The 22,974-nt window shown below is 36.4% G+C and overlaps 1 protein-coding gene across 1 annotated transcript in view; it reads left to right on the top strand.

Annotated features, from left to right (window-relative positions):
• Window positions 1–22,974, top strand: part of tbkbp1 (TBK1 binding protein 1) — a 44,300-nt gene that overhangs the window by 1,733 nt on the left and 19,593 nt on the right. The window contains exon 2 of the mRNA XM_026276256.1: window positions 21,610–21,851. Within this exon, the coding sequence (XP_026132041.1) occupies window positions 21,627–21,851 (225 nt within the window). The 5' untranslated portion in view covers window positions 21,610–21,626. The remainder of the gene's footprint in view (window positions 1–21,609; window positions 21,852–22,974) is intronic.

The following is a 22,974-nucleotide window of genomic DNA, read 5'->3' as shown; positions in this document are numbered from 1 at the left end:
AAAAATAATAATAATTACGCACACAGTGTTGAAGATGCCACAAAACAATGCTTCTAAACAAGCTTTGTTTCTGAAGAGCTTGATTTCCACTTCTGACAGGCATTATGTTTCCTCAGTTGCACTGGGTGTTTAAAAGCGATGTAGGATGGCTGACTGAATCATGTTTTAGGAATTCCTTAAAAGGAAATATATATTGAAGAAAAATAACTGTGGACTTCCCCTATGTCTTTTCATTTTTCACCATTTAGTTTGGACTTTTGACTTGATTATTGTGCACTTAATTAGCAGCACCACCTTTTTTATTGGTGGGAGACTGTCTGGAGGATCTAATTTAAGGGTCTGACATTGGGAGGTGAATCACGTTAGCCTCTCAGCTATTCCCAGTCACAAAGCACTTCTCATGTTGCTCATTGTTGCAACATGTAATTAAGATTTATGCTCCTTTGAACTGGATTTTTTTCAGAGCTGTGAAAATATACATTGTTTTGTCCTCTACACTCTGCATTTCCTTTATTTTTTTATTCACCTATAAGAAAATAGCCAGCTGTGAGCAGGTCAGAAAGTATGTAAGGAAAGGATCAGTTCGGCTGGGAAATTGGCTGAATTTCTGAAGAGGGTCATAAGTGGTGAGAGACGTGCCTTGCCACCCGTGTCTCCTCTAGAAAGACTCTCAGACCTGACTGCAAAGTACTTTACTTCCTCTTGTTCATAAAAGCAAGTGGCATAATTTAGCGTTGAGCTAAATTACAACAAAAAGCTAGCTAGAAGAACATTTTTGAACTACGTGTTATAGAGACAGGAAGTTAGGAAATGTGTGGCTTTCATCTTGCATTAATTTTTAATCTTTTTTAATCCGAATGTCTAAAAGTGCAGTCACAGTCCCATAGGCAGGTCCTGATTGTCTTCTGTTGTACTCCTATGATAATAAAACAGCTTAACCTTGAGTGCTAACCAGACATGATGTGATAAAATCACTGCCATTTTAATACACTTTTGTCCCAGTTGACCATGACAAGCAATGAGTGACAGGACATTTAGTCATCTCTTTTGAGTGCAAAATGGCCCTTGTTTGGGAAGTATTAGTTCTATTATGTTTTGTCCTATAGGGATTTTAAAAAGCCTTCATTAAAGAGTTACAAGCCATGGGCCAAACCAACCAATCCTGTGAACCACTCTGAATAACATAAATTAAAAACAGTAGAATTAAATTAAATTAAAAAATAAACAATTATCCATTTAAAGTTGTTGACTATATAAAGAAACAATATATTTTCATTTTATTGTAAAATATGCAAATGTATATTCAAATATTTAAGTGTTTTTAGAATGTGAGCAAACCAACTCTATTAAACCATTTGTGGTGTTTCATGGGTGAAGGCAGACCAGAACTCTCTGATTAGTGAAAATTGCTTTACAGCATCATGGGTAATGTAGATTTTCACCACTGTAGAACATGACTATTTAAAACATAAGTTGATATAATGCAAATTGCTGGATTCAACAAAAGCAAATACCTTAACAAGCTTAGAGCTCCCAATAAGTCTGTCTGTAAGTTGCTGTCAAAAAACTATTCCCTATGGAGAAATTGAATGGCATTATTAGTTCTGAAACATGACTGTTGCATTCCATATCTGCTGCATCACACTTGTTAGCCCCGCCCACTGTGAAATTTCATTGGTCCATAATCTTGGACCAATCCTGCTCCTCATAATTCTACATTAAAGTCCCCCTGCAGTCACAAATTTTATCTCTTAAAACATATCTTTAATAATCAAAATACCTTATTGAAACGTTTTCTTCCATGAAGATGCACACAATCACACCAGCTCATATATCTGCTCCCACCACTGATCTACAATATAGATACATATATAGATCAGTGGCTCCCACTCACAAGTTGATGAGTTTGGTTCCATGTTTGTGGAAATGGAAAGGAAATAGGCTGTTTCAAATCACAGTTTTGAGACTGTCTTTGATACACTGTAATTTTAAGGAGAAAATGTTCAGTAGTGGTGTTGACTGATGAAGTTGCACAAGATTTGTCTTTAAGTGTATTAAAACACCAGAAAGATATTTTTTTTTTTTTTTTTTTTTTTTTTTTACCACAACGGGTCTTTAAAACAAAATATTCTCTGATTGACTGTAAATTTGTCACATGTCATAGCAATTTTGATATTAAAGAAAATAGCTTGTCACTGGAAACTTGTCATGGTTTGGACTTGTAGTTTTTTTTTTTTTTTTTATATCACGAGTTTAGTACTTCAAACAGGTTAATTAGTTGTCACCCACTTGAATAAATAAATACAATTTGATTGAAGTGATCACTTATAATTATATTTTGAACCAAAGCTGGTTTTGAGTTGTACAGAATTAAAAGTGATTTCATTAAAATCTGAAAGTGTTTCTCATTTAAGATCTTTCCTAGTGGGATTCAGTTCACTGAGCCGTGAACAATACAGAGCTAAGCACTTCAGCATGCGCACTTGTAATACACTTATAAAGTACTTCAGCACCCCATGGACAGATAATCATGATTCATGACCAAACTAGTATGATTTCATTACTTTCTCTAGTTTTTTCATACCTCCCATGCATAATTTAGGGAGACGTTTACGTAAGGCACTTGCAGTCTGGCAAACTTTTGCTTGTGGGCCATAGCAACTCATAACAAGCTCTCCATTAAGATGGAATATTCATGAACGCCCGGGCAGGTTATGCAGACCGATATGAGAGATACGGTGAGATTAAATCTGAAAAAGAATGAGTCGTTGAGTCCAAGGTGATGTGCTGCTTTTTCTCCATCCTTCAAACTTTTGACAGATCTCACAGAGCTGTCAGAGAATTCAGTACCTTCCTCCTGTTTTTTGTTCATGTTCCCCTTTTTCTTTTTCTTTTTTTTAAACAGCCTGAGGTCCCTCAGTACAGAACAGATGGTAAAATGTCCCTTTTGATCTTCTTTTCAGGTTTCAAGAGTTTTCTGGCTGTCGCATGAATCACAAACATGCTCCGGTTGTTTGAAGACACAGTCTGTTTATATCCAGGGTTATCCAAACTCTACCGAAATGTGTTTCAAGCCAGTTGATGTAACCTTACAAATTTGTTTACCTTACAAATTAAACATTTAAATTGTTGCAATATATTACAAATTATTGACAAAATAATCTTATTAACATACATCAGCAAGGTAAGGTTATCAATTTGACTAAAACAGCAAGTATGACTTGTGACCCCTGGTGATCTGTAGGTACGCTCTTAGAAATAAAGTTGCTTCACAATGCCATAGAAGAACCTTTTTGTCTAAATAAATAATTCCATAAAGAACCTTTGTTGAACCTCTGTTTCACAAAAGTTTATTTGTGTCAAAAAAAGGTTCTTCAGATTACAAAAAGGTAAGAAATAGTGGTTCTTTAAAGAACCTTTGACTGAATTGTTCTTTGTGGAACCAAAAATGGTTCTTTTATGGCATCGCTTGAAGAACCTTTTGAAGCAACTTTATGTTTAAGAAAAATGAACAAAATAATAAAAAATGAAAAACAAAATTTTTACTATTTGAATGCAAATTATCTAATGATCTGGGCTCTATTCACAAAAAGTCTTAAGGCTAGAAGTTGATCCTAACGCAGAAATTAAGCAGCAACTCCTAATTTTAGCAATAGTACATTTTCTATCCAAGAGCAATTCTCAAAGCTTTTTAATGCTAGAAGCAGCTCTTAAATCTAGGACAGCTTATAAGTCCTCTGGAGATCCGTAAGAAAAACTCAGAAATGAACCGCAGGCAAGCATGGATGCTGTTTTTAGTCTGTATTGCAAGTGAGTAAATATTGGAGTATCACAAAGACATCAACCTTCTACAGAAATATTGTATTGAATCGTTGAGTTCTGTATTATCCATTGATAAAGTCTTACAGTATTTTTTAAATATTGTTTTTTTGAAAGCATGTTATGGCTGATTATATCACCATGTAGAAGGATTTTTATTTTTATTTTAAGTACATTTGTTTAAGTAAAAAGTGAACTGACAGGACATTAAAGCTCTATAATGGAAAATAAATGAACACATTTTTATTCAATGTTAATAAAAATTTTCAACGATTGCATTTAACAATGTGTTTTACATTTTAAGTGAGTGTTTGGATGATGGGGAATCAGAGAAATGAGCATGCACAACTAAATATTCAATATCGGCCAATACCAGTAAAACAACTCACTAATATCGGCTAATATGGTATACCAATATTTAATGCATCCTCAAAGTTATTTAATGTTCCTTAAGAAAGTTGCTATAAATAGAATCTACCTTTTTTATATGGTGGATAGTTATATCTGTTGGCTCAGAGTCTTGAGTGAGGGGTGTCTGTGTCTGTGACTTAAACAAAGCCCTTGAAAAACACTGTTAAATGCTTTAATTTTCCAGCATTGAAAAGAGTGTTTATGAATGAATGCTTTTGCATTGGGCAAGAACAGTAATAAAAGTTTAATTCAATGTTTTATTTATTTTTTCTGGCACATGTTACTATACTTACCATATTTGTGACCAGACCAGAGAAAGTAGTAGCAGGGCCAATAGAAATTTGAACTGACCCGATCAGGTCTGCTGAAAAAGTCTTTTAGTCAAGAGTTAGGCTGATATTATTATTATTTATTGAACTTTTTTTCAGTTTGAAACCTTTTTGACAAAACTGATTGATTGCCGGATTGTCAAAGGCCCGACTGCTCGGCAGGAAACAGTTTTTTATCATTTGTGAGTACTTCAACATATCAGAGTCAAGCACATGGAGTGATTTTTCAAAGATGACATCTCCATCCTGCCCCCATCCTTATGCCGTTCCTGCAGTTTGCATTTATCACCGTGTCACGATAATGCCGTGTCCACACACTCTGAATGCAGGTCAATAGCAAGGTTACAGTCATCTGACTGAAGCCCGACCAAATGTTCCTCCACCATGCTGTTGTGTTATAGTTAGTAATTTATCACATGGGACCAGTCAAAGGACATTCAGAGTACTTTAGAATGACCTCTGGATGTGGTTGGGTGGACAGACAGATGCCCTTCGTATTCTCCCTTTCAAAATGCTGATGCTCTGATGCTCCTCTCTTTCAATTTCATTCTCCGTGTTTTTTTATCTACCTAACCATTTGTCTTTCTCTGATAGTCGTTGCTTGTTGTGCTCTGTCATTTTCCCTCCACATCCCCACAGTGTATTTCCGTTTATCTTACATAACTGGAATCAGAGGTTTGACCTTCGTTCTCCTATGTGTTCAGTACAGTCTCTTTCTTTGGGAATTGCTGGCAAAAACAAGCCAAAGGAACTGCTATCTCTTGCTTTCTTCCTTATCTGAATCTGGCTTGAATGACATACCACAGATAAAAAAGAAAAAAAAAAATCTTCTAGACTATTAGGTCTTAACCCCTTTATAATTAGGCTGGTTTATGTTTTAAACAGATTAACAAAATGGAACAAAACTGTCTGAACATAGTTTTGAAATATTTTTTAAAAGTTTGGGGGTAAAATAGTAATGTTGTGAAATATTTCTGTAATTCATTAATTAATTATTTTCTGATAAAATATATTGTAAAATATCATGTAATCCTGTGGTGGCAAAGCTGGATTTTTTTAGCAGTCATTAATCCAATCTTCAGTGTCACATGACCCTTCAGAAAAATATGACGATTTGGTGCACAAATAATATTGTTATTCTGCTCACTATTTTGTGAAAAACTAAATATTATTATTATTTTTTAAAGGATTCTTTGATAGAGTTCAGAGAGCTGCATTAATTTAAAATAGCATATTTTTGTAACAATTTAAAAGTGTTTACAGTCAGTTCATCAATTACATTTGTCCTTGCTGAATAATAGTATTAATTTCTTTATTAATTACTGATCCCAAACTTTTGAATGATAATGCATATCCATCTGAATGTGTATATAAACCAAAAGTAAAATATATATATATATATATACATCTTCACCTAACCCAGGCCTTTATGTATGTTTTTGTGCTGCATCGCAGGAGGTATCGATTGTGTTGTTGCCTGCATGACCTTTAAAATGCCTTCAGACACACTTCTACCCAATGCTTTTAATGTTCAACAGTTTCTTTAGAAGCAGTTGCTTAATGTTATCGAGTTGCTTAGCATTGTTGCCCTCAATAATGCCATGTTGTGGTTGTGATGTCGTACATGCAAACCCAAGCTTCTGATTTTCCAATTATCAGTAAGTAGCCCTGGCTAATGGGTTGCCTGTGTGAAAGTGATATTGCACTGTGAAGATATAGCCCACACAAAGCACAAGGCCTTACTTTGGAGGCGAAACCTAATATTTCCATGTATCTATAAATGAGAAAGTGCAAGAAGAGTAGGTGGGGAAGAAGGGGGAGAGCAAGTTTATGAGACACGTATTAGGGTGAAAAATGAATCTAGGAAGGAAGTAACGAGATAAGAGGAGAGAGAATGAGGCAGAATGAGGTGAAAGAACGAGGAAGAGAGATGTAGGATGACAGTGACAGCATGTGTTTGCTAGACATCGCTCTGGAAATATTCTCATCGTGTTTCTCTCTCAAGGAAAACCAGGTTACCCACTTGCATTGCTATTGCTGCCGGACACTGCTATAATTCCCCCAGGTAGCCCTAAAAATAACAGAGTCCATTTTCCACAGCGTTTCCTCTGTCTTTCTCACTATCCCTCTGGCAGTGCACATTGTTGACAGAGATGTTATCGGGGGAATGACGGATATTGCAACCACCAGCACACAGAATTGACACAAATAAACTAGCAGAGTTATTAGCAACCCAGGCTCATAGGAAATATGTGCATGTGGTGACATTTCAACAAAATTATATTACATTGCTTTTTGCACATTTCATGACACTTTTAAAATGAAATGGCTATTGAGCGACACTAAAAGCATTTTCATTTTTTATCCAAAACAGAACGTGCATCTTGCGTCGTTTTATTACCTTGAATGTTCTTCATATCACAGTTCGGAAATGAAATGTCTGGTGAGTGGTGCTGAAAGGTTAATGCTTTATAGCATTTAAAGGCCAATTCACACTATACTGTCAAACACAGATGGATGTTGACAATCACCAGAATGCAGTGCATCACTTTTTAGATATTCCAAGACCTGATAAACCAAGCACTGACTAATGCCAACAAAATGCAACAGGGGTCACACTCTGACCAAATGCGTCTGCTGATGTTTGTTTGCATCTGTGTTAAAAAACCTGGGGAAAAAATGCATTTGCTAGAGCTCTTTATTTCAGCTCTTTTATTGTAAATATTTTTTTACTGCATTTATACCTGAATGCTCTGTATACTGTAGCAAGTACAGTGCTGAACCGGGTGAGCAACTGAGCAAGTTTACCACGTCAGAAAAGTCATACTTATGGAGCTGTTTATGTGGTATACATTTCAAAAGTTTCAAGTCATGCTCTATGGTAAAAGTGTATTGAGGTCATAACCATAGTATAGTACGGAAGTTCTAAGCAGCCATGCATTATAATTTTTTTTTCCTTTTTGTTTTCTCGTTATAACGACTTAATTTTCTCGTTATCTCGACATAACGAAAGTCGTTTTCTCGTTATAACGTCTTATTTTTCTTGTTATTTCGACATAACGAAGTTCGTTTTCTCGTTATAACGACTTTTCTCATTATCTCGACATAACGAAAGTTTGTTTTCTCGTTATAACGACATGACAGTTTTACTGTTGCTATAGTAACGAACTCAACTTTGACAGGCATCTGATGGACAACGCAGGCGCTCTTACTGTAGCCTATATTTCAGCAAATTTAGCTTCGCCTAGGTAATAACGTCTACAATACTGTACATAAATAAAGGCTGATCAATCACTGTTGATTTTTCCAGAGACAGTACAATGAACGTTTTGTTTTTGTAATTAACATGTTTAAATGGCAACACTGCGAAATTAGAGCTGCTTGGATAAAACTCACTTTTCATTTTCCCTTTATTTGAAATAAAATTATATATAATTTGTAATTTGTAGTAGTCATTATATGATGTAGCAGATATCATGTGTGTTACAAGCTTCTGTTTGAAAAGAGCGTCCACGTGTACGTGTAGTGTGTGTGTGTAGAAAAAAACAATTACAACATTATAAAACAAAACTGAATTAAATTAGCCTATGGATTTTACATATACATCACATTTCTCATCAATATGGTTAACAATAAAGATTAGTAATAAGGAAAAGAAGCACATCAGCCTACATCGTTAAATCCCGTCCTACTGTAGATAAACAGAATACAGTGATGTCAACCTTGGTTTTGATAAGCAGTTATTTTAAGACACAGAATGCATTGGTGAAACTCATGCATCTAGCAGGAACTTAATACACAAAATATTCATGTTGATTCAAGCATTTAACATTTATGAATTAATTAAATGTCAGTAATGAAGACTGCACAAATTATAGCGATCACGAGGAAGGTCCGCGTACAGTAAAGTGGATAGTGTACAACACCCCATCAGTTATATTCAGGTCTATATTGCCACCTGCTGGCGCAGTTTTGTAACTTCTTAGAAAAAAATTCTAGAAAAGTCGTTATAACGAGAAAACGAACTTCGTTATGTCAAGAAAACGAACTTCGTTATGTCGAGAAAACGAGAAAATGAAGTCGTTATAACGATAAAAAACGAACTTCGTTATGTCGAGATAACGAGAAAATTAAGTCGTTATAACGAGAAAATAAGAAGAAAAAATATTATAATGCATGGCCGCTTAGAACTTCCGTAGTATAGTGCGAGTAACTGCAAAAAAAAAAAAAAGATCTTCTGCTCCCAATCATCATTTATGTGAAAAGGAATAAAAGCTGTTGGTGCTGTAATGCCTGTAGTGTTCATTTCAGCCTTAAATTGCAGTGATTTGTATTTATAAGTAGACCTATGTTTTTGCAGAAATAACAAGATACCTGTTCTGCAAATTGTGATACTTTTTTTTTAATTGTTGTTAGCTATAAGCAGATGCCCCATATAGAGGTGGAAAGGAAGAGATGTCTCCAGGAGTTGTCTGTTAGTGTCATTGTAATGGATATACTTACAGAGGAAAAAAGTGGATGTTATGTGTGTTGCAATCATTTCAAAACATTCTGATGGTGTAGGTCAGAAAGAATTTTAGGCAACTGCATAAGAAGTGATCAAAAAACACAGCTACATGAGTCTTTTTGGAACTGGAGCTCAAGCGAGTTGTTTGAACATTGTTTGATCGAAGTCTGAGCCTCAGCCCACAGTCTGATTCTGTTTGCACACAAAACTTGCAAGCAAGTGGCAAGCTTTATTCTGACTGGAAGACTTTACAATTTTTTTGGTTGTTTTTCAATTATTTTGTGTCATTTAAAAAAAAAAACTAGGGTGAGGACTTGGTGTTCTAAATGATTGGAGATCCAGTTTAAATGAACGAAGATCCAAACCTTTTGATTCAAAATTACAAGATAAAAAAATCATGCACATAGAAGAATAGTTCAAATTCATTTCGACATTTTATTAATTTATTTATAAATGTTCATGCTTTGCCAACTTTATGGTATGAAGAGAACATAAACTATGCAGTATTCATTTTTTATTAAATTATATATATATATATATATATATATATATATATATATATATATATATATATAGGCACTCAGGTTCTTTGCGTAGCTGTATATCTTCTGGGTACTTTTCCACTACTCTTTTATGAATACTCTCCAAACAGATTTTTGCCTACTTAGGGAAGTAGGCATGTTTCAGATAAAATTGCCCCTAAATGACACTTAAAAATTTATTGTGGTTGGTGTCTTTGAATGAGAGCCATCATTCTTTGTTGTTGTTGTTTGTTTGTTTTATGCTCTATAAGAGTATGTGGGGTCTCAGTTGGTTTACATTTTATGACAATTGCATAACAACAAACATTACAGTTATGCAACAGCTTGATTCGCCGAAGTGTTATTTTTGACATTTTCTTATGATAAAATTGCGTCTGGTGTTGGCACTTGAAGGCTGCTATATATATATATAGTTATCTATATATGCATGTATATGTGGGTGTTTGTTTGTTTGTTTGCATGCACACGTGCGTATATTGTGAAATGGCTGTTGACTTATTTTTATGCCGTTTTCTGTGCGTGGGAATCGGTGAGCAACCATCATGTTGTCGCCACTCACACTCCTCCAATCACTGCGTGAGTTTCATCTTCTCCACTCCTTGTTTCTGATCTTCATGTTTCTTGGAGTGTTGCACGACCAGCCATCCCCAGGCCCCCTCCTTAACATTCATCCTATCTCTCAGAGAAAAAAAAATAAAAACTACAGAGCAGATGCTGATCACACCGTCTCTCCACATGCGTGTGTGTGACGTCAGAACCCGCCTGCCTGTCTCTGATTGTCTCGGAGGCATTCATTGCGATGTGTTCCTCTCTGCAGGGTTCACTGGTGTGGGTGTGAGACTACAACATCTTTTTTGTAACACCCATTTCATGGCTGTTTAATCAGAGCCAATTGTTTATTTCTTACCTTAATTCATCCTCTTTTTCTCTCCATCTCTATACTCGCTGAAGCTTGATTTCTTGTGTGAATGTTTTGGAGACATTCACTGGAAGTGTTAAATGTCCTTGCCAAGGACACTTCAGAGCTTTCATTTTGGTAATGCAGTAATACATCAACACATAGAGCTGAAAAAACTGACACACACATATATGAAGAGAGTGCATTCTGCAAGAGCAAGCCAATGTTTTCCGATAATTCATTCCTCCGCATGCCCCTCCTTTTGCTGAAGTTGCTATGTGATGGAACAATGGACTAGAACACCTAGTGAACAGTGCTCAGGGTGCTGACTTCTCTTATCGAATTTGTATCATCACAGAGATGCTGTTAGGTGCGGAGAGGCAGTGCTCGTATTATTTATGTGTGTCAGCACTGAATATATTACATTTGTTTTGAATAATGTATCCATGAGCTGCATGAGTTCTCCACTTAACTTTCCATTGTCCATCATGTTCATTTCTCACATCTTTTTCTATCTATCTATCTATCTATCTATCTATCTATCTATCTATCTATCTTAGATAGATAGATATATTAAAATAATTAAATTTAAATTATGTAATTAATTAAAATTATGAAAAGTTAAAATTAAACTAAATCTAAAATTCTACATTTTTCTAGCTAACATTCAAAGGCTTTGCTTTACACTTTTAAAACCAATAAATGTACAGGAAATTTCCTTCGAGGACATTATGCGTTCATTTTACAGACATTTAAAATTAAACACAACAGAATGCAGTGCAAAATTCTAAAAAGGCCTACAGGCAAAACACCTGGAAAAAATCAATATGGGAAATTTTAATACAGAACATTGTTACCCTTACCAGATTTTTTTAGCGTGCAAGTAAAACGTGTAAGCATTTTAGTTCATTATTCTCTAGACAGACAGACAAATAAATAGTTTGTAACTTTTTATATTAGTATGATTTCTGATCACAGAGTCTGTATTTTTCAGTTATTTTTCTAGACTCATTTATCTTGTGAGTGTACATGATTTTCAAAAACACTATTCTTGACTTTAGGGGTAAAACTTTTTAATGAGGAACAAATTACTGAGTGGATCATTAGTGGCTTATGTAAAATTTTCTCTTTTCAAGGTACTGCTGAACTTTTAATACCAGGGGATGGGTAAGTTTCTGGTTACATACCAAATATGGATGGAAGATAGAGTCTAACGGTTAAAGAGGAAATAAGCTCAAGAAGAAGAAGAGCTGGAGGTAGAAAGGTCAAGACGTAAGAAGATGAATTGACAGAGTTTGAGTAAAAGCTAAACCCGGGAATAGGATGACTAAAAGCAGGATAGTGAAGAGAGAAAAAGGAGAGCTATATAGTGATCTGTAAAATGTAGCTTAACCTTTTTTTTATTTCTTCCGCACCATCCATCTTCAATTCCACCTACATATGCAGCACCCACACCTGCTGTGCCTTGATTTCACACCGCTCACCTTCTTTATTTATTTCTATGCCCTGAAGGCATCACACATGCATTAGTTTGTCTGCTTAAAAGCCCAATCTTATGGCCTCGTTGGTTTACATTGTTTACATACAGTACATGCTACTTAACACCATCATTCAATGTGACACACAGACATACTGTATCACATTGACTTCCACAAACCTCTTTAATGCTTCATATGTTTCTACACGAGACTGCCATAGACTAGCTTGGCTATGAACACCAAAAAGAGCACATTATCCTGTAGTTTGCAGTTGTGACTGTTGTAAAATCGATACCTCCCTTACTCCCACTCCATGGTAAAAATACACGTGTACATGCTCTGATTTGCCCACAACGCTCAACAACAGTCCCTCTGCAACGCCCACTCAGTTGTGTTGCTGCTCGTGCCAACTTGTGTGTCTTCACTCCAAACGGAGGTGTTTGCTATCAACATGGTCAATACAGAAAGCCCAATGCATAGGGAATTACTCACAGGGAGCCTCGTTCTACCTTCGATGCAGCAAAAATGACATTACAGTAAGATACATTTCTGATTATAAAAAGTTTTGCTTTCAAGTTAGCCATTCTAAAGTCACTAAGTTACTAAAAACTGTGAGGATAACCAAAACTATGACTAGGTATTTTCTGAGGTACAGTTTAACTAATTATTGCTCAATAATAAAATGGCGCCTAAAAACACCTGTTTCTATCACTTAATGCACTTTTTTTAATGCTAAACTTCAGAAGGAGTTTATATGCATTTCCATTCAGGTTTCTTCAGCACAATTTTTTTATTTGCATTACAATACTTTGATGGAACTGGGTAATTTGTATGCATATACATCAGGGTTCCTCAACAGGTGGCCCACAGGCCACATCCGGCCTGTGAGAGAAAAAGGTTTGGCTTTTGCTAATTTCAAATAATGTGGCATGAAAATTCAAACGCAGCATCAGAAAGCTACAACAAACCGGACACAAGCAGCGCAACACAATAACACACAATAGAACTCGTTATAATCAGTGATGTTATCTTGGATGTGGTGCAACACGACAAATCCCTGACAGTAAACTGTTGACTAGTTCTATTTATAACGCACTGACACAACGTTCAAATGATTTGCAATGCGACATGGCGAATATGTAATAAAGAAAAGTGGTCACAGAAAATAGATGATTCAAATGTGAATGGACTGAACAGTTTTGAGTGAGTGAGTGAGCGAGTGTGTGAGTGACTGATATCTTTGTGTGGAATACATGTGTTAGTTCGCAGTGAGTTCACAGTTTTAACGTACAAGTTTGGCAGACATGGAGATCTAGATTTTTTGTTTGCTCATTTGTTTTTAGTATTCCACAGGCATAGTTCTTCTGTATCTAAATGCAAAAATGTTCATGATTGCTTTAATAAAACAGACCACATGGCCATCCAAAGCACTTTACAATTTGCCTCACATTCACCCATTCACATAGTCATTCATACACCGACGATGCCATCCAGCTCATCGGGAGCAGCTGGGGTGAGGTGTCTTGCTCAAGGACACCTGGTCAGGTGGAGCCAGGGATCGAACCACCAACCTTCCGGTTTGTAGACAACCTACATGAACCACTGAGCCACTGCCACCCCATAAAGGTCCCATGACGTAATAAAAGGCATTTTTATATCCTGATTTTAGCCCTCTGGCTTGAATACTCTGTTTAAAGGGGCGTGTCTGCTGTGAAACTCAGAGTAAACATCAACTGTGATTGGCTGACATATTTGCTTTCGAAATGCTTACATGAACCAAATACTTGTACTACGTTTTTTTTTTTTTTTTTACCATTACAGCTGTCGAGCTTAATGAATCATGTAAGTGTTTATTATAGCATTACTTTTTTTATATTTTCGCATCACATGAAAGGCTGCAGTAATGAGCATGAGTAGACAGAGTCTGTTTATCGCGTGAATGCAGTGATCTCGTCATTGCAACACGTTTTCTCTCGCAAAACAACTAACAGCAAACACAATATCAACATGAATACAGTAAGAGCTTCGTTGTGCAGCATAACAGCATCATTCATTATAACAGCAGTTTGGGCAAGTGTGCAGATATACTCGCGATTTGTGATTGACAGCTCCGAACAAAATAAAGGGAGCCTACTTTAATCGCTCTCTGTAATTAAATCACAATTAAAAAAAAAAAAAAAAAAAAGATTTGTTTCATGCTATGCTACTAAGAGAAACAACGTGAAGTTGATGGTTTAGTCACTGGCTTGATTCACAGATGCATAAACAGTATTAAACGATTTAGAAAGAAGGTCTGTGTGAACTTGAATAATTAGCTACACATCAGAAATCACTGATCACAGATCAGGCATTAATGAACACTGTTATTCACTGTTTGTGGCGTTGCTGTCGAATCCATATGGTAAAAGTCTGTTTGTAACACCTGTGTTGACATTGGAATTAATTCTATGTAAATGTTTAGGCGGGCAAAGCAGGAAAGGGGAAGTAACCTTTCCCCTTATGACGACATAAGGGGAAGATTCCGGATCGGCCCGTCTGAGTTCTTGTTTTCTCAAAGGCAGAGCAGGAGATCTAGAGCTTGGTTTACACCTATTGAAATTTCTAGCCACTGGGGGACCATAGAAAGGCTAGGGAAAATCATATTAATGTTAAATAACCTCATTAAGTGAAATTTTCATGTCATGGGACCGTTAAAGATCATAGAATCCAGCTAATTTAAACATTAGCAAATGTGAGATTATCAAGCTGTCTTAAATAGATAAGGTTTGTTGAAATTAAGTAAATGATCCGTGATATGAATATGAATATCATTATCATCATCATCATTAATAATAATGATAATAATAAAGATGTTATGATGTTGAGCAGTTACAGTACATTGTAACTGTATAATTTCTAGCTATTATATCAGATTACATTACTTGTTGGACACTATACAGATAGAAGTATTGGGACACCTGATCATAACACCAACAGGGACACTGCTTTGCAATTACACAGACATTAATATGGAATCGATTCTCCTTTTGCTACTATAAAAGCTTTTCTGGGAAGACTTTCCATAAGATTGTTTCTGTAAGAATTCTTGCTAATTCTTCCAGTAGAGCATTTGTGAGGTAAAGCACTGATGTTGGACGAGAAGTCCTAGCCCACAATCTCCTTTCCATTTCATCCCAAAAATGTCCAGTGGAGTTTGAGGTCAAGAGGGCCAGTGGGCCCAGTCAAGTTCATCCACCCCAAACTAACCACATCTTGCTTAGCACAATGGGCAACAGTCATGATGCAATGGAAAAGGCCTTCCCAAGCTGTTCACACAAAGTTGTAAGCATTGTCCAAAATGTCTTTGTATGATGAATCATTAAGATTTCCCTCCGTTCACTGGAAGTAAGATCCATTAAAGAGCCCCATAACATTTCCTCCTCCACCAAACCTTACAGTTGGTACAGTGCAGTCAGGCAGGTAATGTTCTCCTGGCACCTGCCAAACTTCGACTCACTCATCAGACTGTCAAACAGAGAAGTGTGATTCATCGCTCCATAGAACAAGTTTTCACTGCTCCAGAGTCCAGTGGCATCATGCTTTACACCGCTCCATTCCATGATTGGCATTGTACTTCATGATGTGAGGCTTGAATGCAGCTGTTCAACCGTGGGAACCCTTTCCATTCATTCATTCATTCATTAGACTTTATTGTCCACCTTAGTGGAAATTTGTCTTCGACTTCTCAGAACAGAAATACATCAATGACACCACATTTAAACTTACATTAAAATACACACAGTTAAAAGTGCAATACTACCACCATCAACATACAACAACAGAAAATGGAAAGCAGCGCAGCGGATTAAAATAAGATAGGTTTCCATCTACAATTAACACATTTTTAAAACAATTTCAGTTTAGATTAAGTTCCTGTATGGCATGGGGAATAAAAGATCTCTTATAGATGTTCCGGCTCGCCCTTGGGACCCTGAATCTACAGCCAGATGGAAGCAATTCAAACTCTGAGTTTAGTGGGTGTAGGGTGTCTGTTGATATCTGTCGGGCCTTCCTGAGTACCGCCTTATCAAATACATCCCCAAGCTGCCTTTGTGACTTGCCAATCACCTTCCCTGCCGTATTAACAATTTTAGAAAGCTCCCACTGCACATTTTTGTGGATGTGGAACGCATGTGGAACTCTTTGGCTATGGAATCAGCAGAGAATTGGAAACTTTTATGCACCTGACTTATCATGGTCTTCTACTTCATGGCTGACTTGCTGCTGTTCCTAAACCCTTACATATTTCCAATAATAGCACTTACAGTGTGTAGGTGTGTAGGCATATGAATTATTTGTGTGTGTGTGTAAATGTGTGAAGTGTGAAGACTGAAGACACACCTGTAGAACCGCTGTGGTAAAAAAAAAAAAAACATTTAATCACAGGCAGTCACACTTCTCTTGCAGCCCTGCTAATCGTCCAGCAAGTGAGGGGCCACAAATCGTGCCAGAAACACACATACACACCCCATTCAAATAACAGGTGTGTGTGTGTGTGTGTGTGTGTGTGTGTGTGTGTGTCTGTTTGTGTGTGTGTGCACCATGCTATCTGCATTATAGCAGCCAGATTCCCTGTGACAAAATGGGCTTGAGTCCGATACGACTGTGTCCTGCTGTCTGTAATTGCATGCGGCTTGTGATAAATGTTTAGGATGCCAGCCAATTTCATGAGCAAGTGTGACTGAGGGAAATTATGCAATAGCACTGTCTGCAGAAGAGAGTTGGATGCTGGCATTCCTAAATTTTGGATGGTTTGACAGATTATTAAATAATTCAGAGGTTGCATGTGCCGATCTCACATGCAGTGATTAGCATCATTTTGTGATGCCCACAACATCAAGGCAAATGATCTAATAATGATTTGACTGGACTTATAATGAGCACATTTGAAGTATAAAGTGTTCCTTTTGCAAACAAGACACAATGATAAAGAAATGTACATACTATATCTTAACCAAATACTGTATTTACATAAACATTCTGGTATTAATTAATTGGTCTGGGATTGCAGTAGTGTGACATAATTCACAAAAAAAAATTTCTCATTGTATAATGATAAATACGGTGACTGGGAGGTGACATGTTCGGTTTACTTAGTTTTGTCATGGCCATGAAATAATAATTTGTGGGAACGTGATAATATGTTGTGGGCACTAAATATATTAATTTGTGGGAACATCATATTAACTCGTTGGAACGTGATATGTCATGGCCACGTGCTCATTTTGTCAAGGCAATGACAAACATTTATTGTGGCCATGAGTTTAATATGTAAAGAAATCTGCGTGACCATAACCCAGGATTATCAGCGATGGATTCATTAATATTTTATTTTGATTTAAGACATTATTCGATTTTTTATTATAGAAATTATTACATTATTCAGCTATTATATTAACCATTGGTCTTGGCTACCGGACTGTATTACGTGTGATAGTCAGCATTCAAATGAAGTTTATCATGAATAAATGTTACAGGTACATACTGTAAAGTGCATAATATAAAATAGGTCTACAAGAAAACATTTTTATTCATCCTACAGTCTTGTAAATCCATTAACTGAAAGTCTTTTCTCCGTAATTTTTGTATATTATTATTATTATTATTATTAACCTATTATTACTGGTTATATTTTGATATTAGTTTATATTGTTTTATACTCTTTACTTAATGTTCTGAATACTTTTGTAAATAATAGCCTACTGTAAATGCTAGACATGCCAAAATGGGCTTTGATTATACTGACTGGAATTTTTTGCTGGAACGCTGTTTATATTTAACATATATTTCATTTTATTCCTGATAATTAATAGACCATAAATATAAACACTGTAGTGTTTTGTTGAGGAATTAATCATTAACGTAGTTTCATTTGTAAATGTAAACACAACACACTTTTTATCTTTACTCATGGGCATAAATACAATCATAAAGTCTAAATTGTATTGGCATAATTGTCAGGTGTTTATTTGCTAAATATATGGTAGGCTAGCAAATACTAGCATAATTGTACAAAATGTTAACTAGGCAAAGCGATAAACTAATTGAAAGGGGAAATAAGCATGTACAATAAATATAAAAATATAGCCCTAATAAATGTATTTTATAATAATACTACTACTAATAATAATATATACGAATATTAAATTAAATGTTTAATGTTATTAAAAATCTATTTTTGATAATCCCGGGGTTGCTATGGTCACGCAGATTTGTTTAAACATTAAACTCATGGCCATGAAAACAATATGTTGTTCCCTCAACATAAGAAGTCGTGACCACAAGAAATGGATGTGGTTCCCTCAACACAGTATCTCCAGGCAACGACACAAGGATGTCGTTACCTCGACAAAAAGATCTTGTGGTCACTTTCCAACGAGTTAATATGACATTCCCATTAATTAATATTTTGTGGCCACAACATATTATCACGTTCCCACAAGTTATGACATAGACATGACAAAACTAAGTGAACCGAACATGTCGCCTCCTGGTCACCATAGATGAGCTGCGAATGAGGTGCTGAAAATATTTCTGTAGAAATCTGTGTGTGTGAGAGTGTGTGTGTCCGTTTCTGTGCCAGTGCCATCTAGGCCCCAGGTAACAAATGACTTCCTGTGGTAATTGCTCTAATGAGGCAGGGAGGAGAGCTGTGGAAATCATAATATGTGTGCGCAGAGTGTAAGTGTTCACAAAATTAGGTGCAGAGGAGAGCAAGACAATAGGTGAGACGGAGTAAGATGGGAAGATAGATGTCTGGTGAGCTAGCCATGCAAAGAATGTCCCGTTTGTCGGTTTCCTCTTGCACCTTGCCAGGGTTTTGAGCCCTAACAAATTGTCATAGCCGTTTTTTAATCCCTATGCTTAAATTCTTGTTTTCACTGAGGCTGGGATGGCTGTATGTTTGTGTCAGAGCAGCACGCTTGTCAATATGTTGCAGGCACATGATTCACTGGTTTGGAAGAAGTTGTGGCCTAGTGGTTAGAGAGTTTGACAAAGGTTGTGGGTTTGAGTCTCGGGCTGGCAATACCACTACTGAGGTGCCCTTGAGCAAGGCACTGAACCCACAACTGCTCTCTGGGTGCTGCAGCATAAATGGCTGCCCACTGCTCCAGGTGTGTACACTTTGGATGGGTTAAATGCAGAGCATGAATTCTGAGAATGGGCCACCATACTTGGCTGTATGTCACGTCACTACTTGCCAGCAATCTGCCAAAATAAAGTTTGCTGATTTTATGTTTGAAAATGAAAAATATTTCAATAAATATATCAAATAAAAAATAATAATTAAGATTCAAATTAAAATAATAATAATAATAATAATAACAATTCAAATATTAGCATTTTATTTTTAAGTTTACTATAAAATAATTGTATTTGTATTTAATACTAATAGTTTATTATTTAGTTTATTATATTAATAAAAAAAAATAAAGTGCAATAATATTATCACTATTATTAATTTATTTTGTATAGTTATATTTGATGGGTCACATCATGTGACCTGCCATGTGAGAACCAAACCAAATCTCCGGGTTCTCATATGAGAACCAAGCCAAAAAATTTATTTGCACCCCTGTATATTATATTATAGAAGATTTTATATTAATACCGAATATATGTATTGCATATTTATTTTTATACATTATGCGAATTGCAGCTCAACTTGAGAGCCAGTGAATGGCATTTTTATTGTGTGAAAAAGAGCCAAATTGACATTTTCTTAACAATTCATCCTTTAGAATTTCCCAGAAATGTTTACACATTTCTGGCCGCTGAGCTAAAGCCAAACATTTTTTTAACTATGATAATCAAGCAACTTCATAATCAGAGAAATAAATATATCTGCATGACCTTTCAAGATGTTTGCAATGAGAATGATGTTGCAAGATAAGTACATCGTGCTGCATCTCCTTATTAACACAGAGAGAACCCTGGGTGAGAACACACTTGTATTAATGTAGTGGGTTGGATTGTCTCTAAAGTGATATTCTTCCACCTACACACATTCACACCTTCATCAGAACAGCAATCTATCCCCCCCATGGCCATGCTGCTTAACCATGCCTGAGCAAATGTATCGGTGTGAGTGGGTGTTTTTCTGGATTACCCTGATGGATGAAGACAAAGAGAGAGAGTAGAACCGAGAGAACACCCAGGAAGAGGTCCAAGGCTGTTTTGTACGTTTTTGAGCATTGGTACGCAAGTGATCAAAAATAGCTCACTAAGTAAGGAGCATCTGACTCATTTTGTGTGCAGTAAAATCTCCTCACACCTCCGTGCTGTATCAGATTGCCAACCTGATGCTGCATGCATATCCATATCATCTTACGAAACACAGTTTACAGTGAAGATGTTAGGTTTTTTTCTGCTTACTCCATGTTATCTATTCATGTTTGTGTTCTTGCCTTGTTGTTGAGGCAGTGCTGTATGTTTTGAATGAGTGTTGGGGATAGCAGTGGAGCGATTCGTCATGGTGTGGACAGTGGGCTCTGGGGACTGAAGAGCATGAAGGCAGCACACAGTGGAGTAATAAAGCTACACTTCTACAAACATGGCTGTCCAAAGTGATGCTGTCTGGAAATAGCTTATACTATATCCGTGCTACTGTACATAATCAATACATGAAATGAATGAACGTTATATCTATATTTATTTATTTTGCTCTAACAACAAATGGGCCAAATACAGTTTTAAGTATAAACTGTATAATATTTGCTTAAGCTATGTATTGGATTGTTAGCATAGCAACACGCTAACAGCAAACTATTGCAATCAATTGTGAGTCATGTCTCCTGTGTGGTTTGTGTGAGGAGCACTATTTATATGACGCACAGAGGTCCTCCTATATAGAGCGCTCCAAATCTGTCACTTATGAGGTTTCATTTCAGTTAAGATGCTGCCTTAGAAGAAGACAGCTAGGCAGCTCATTGGGTTTGGGAACACCGTTTATATGTACCCTATCAATAAACAATGAAACTGATAGCAGATTTGTGCAGCGCATATTTTTCTCTCCAGTACATTTAATCTCATCAGAATGCTCTATTCACAAAATGCGCTGACCCTGTAAGAGCTTGTAGGAAATGGCAGCGATACAGGTGATCCCAGGGACTGCTGCTAGACGATGATGTCATTCTCTTAGCAGCACAGCGTGTACTTGAATCAGGTCATGCAGCGCCGCTCTTTCGAATATCTCAAGCCTTTGTCTTCCTGAATAATTTATACTGTCTTAATGACTGTGGTCAGTCCACAGTGTAACCAATAGACCAATCATGTCCAAGGGAAGATAAAGAACACCTGGGTGAGAAAAAGAAAACCTCCCTGGCCTTTGGTTTTTGTCTGGTGCAGTTTGGTGGTTTGTACAAACAGACTGTGGTGTGGATGTCAATACTAATGAGAAGACGCGTAAGTTGCGAAAGAAAATAATTATCCTGAGTGCAGTGAAGTGGAGCTTGTGCACGACAACAAAACCATTGAAGAAGTGAAAAATAATGTTCAAGATGAAAGAGTGCATCTCCCAAAGCTGATTAGCGCACATGTTTGATTCAAATAAACAACCTTTCTCTTTCTCTCTGGCATCTCACAGGTTGAGTATCAGGGGTCATGGAGTCTCTCTTCGGGGGCCAGTTGGGCTTGCTGGGGGGTAACGAAGGTCTTAAAGAAGATGGCTGTGGGGTGGGCTGGTCAAACTCTCCCTTATCAGAAGACATGTACTCTGCCTCCCACTTTGCCCTCATCAGCGCCTACCAGGACATTAAGACCCGACTGGCTGGCCTCGAGCGAGAAAATGCAGACATCAAAAGAAAACTCAAGATTTACGAGATAAAGGTACAGAACAGTCTTAGATGCTGCAACAGATGTCAGTCGTCAGTGGCGTGACTTCTGTCAGTGTGGGTAGATCAGTTCGCTGAAAAACTGCAGCAAATTAAAAAAGAAAAATGTAAAACGAAATGGCAAGTAACACATTTATTTAAAAGTGTTTTTAAGTAGATTGAAACACAGTATGATTCCAATACTCCAATAATTCAACAACTTAAAAAAAAGTTTTTACCTTTTACTGTTGTAAAATATATCTTTATACACCCTTTATACTGTACAATATATCTTTATAAAGTGTCTAACATTACTAGTCTCTTCTATAGCTCATTTCTCTCATACTTTGTAAACATATCATCCATGGAGTTATACATTGGGGTCCAAATTCCCAAAAAAATTTCATTTTGTCATTTTCTGTGACATTAGCTCTCCCATGATTCCACAGGAAAAAGGTTCAGTGTCACTCTAGCTGTCTGAGTTAACCAGTAAATAATGATCAAGTTAATGTTCACCTCATGCATATATGTCTCCTACCACCGTCTTTGATGAATGTGTTTAAATTTAGTTGGTGGGGATTGTTGGGAAAGGCAGGTTAGACTATTTTAACGACGTCCTTACTACCTTTCTGGGATTTGAACATTGCATTGCTGTCAGTCAGAAAGCTCTCAGATTTCATCTTAAAAATATATTAATATGTGTGCCAAGATGAGCAAAGGTTTTACTGGTTTGGAACAACATGAGGGTGAGTAATTAATGACAGAATTCCTGAAACTGCTACAAAATTCACTAGCAATTATTTTATATGACCACAGCACTTTGTTTAAAGCCCGATGATCACGTTATCCATCTTGATTTGAAAATGATCCACAAAGCATCTTGTGCTTCAGTGGAAGCACAAAGAACTTTTGATTAGTGACCTAGAAATAGGGCAGAATCTTAAATCACTATTATGTAACTTTCCTTGTTTAAAACTGTCTGTGAATGAAAAGCATCCCAGATTTTCAATCTCGTCTTGTAGACTTGTAAATAAAATAGTAATTAAGCTTATTAAAATAACAAAATGACTCATTTTCAAATGTCACAACCTATTAAACTAGCCTGTAGTTGTTGTAAGTATTCCAGTGTAGGTTTTTTT

The sequence above is a fragment of the Carassius auratus genome, chromosome 12 (genome assembly GCF_003368295.1).
Source record: "Carassius auratus strain Wakin chromosome 12, ASM336829v1, whole genome shotgun sequence".
Classification (NCBI taxonomy): Eukaryota; Metazoa; Chordata; class Actinopteri; order Cypriniformes; family Cyprinidae; genus Carassius; species Carassius auratus.
This window is presented reverse-complemented; position numbering and strand designations above follow the sequence as displayed.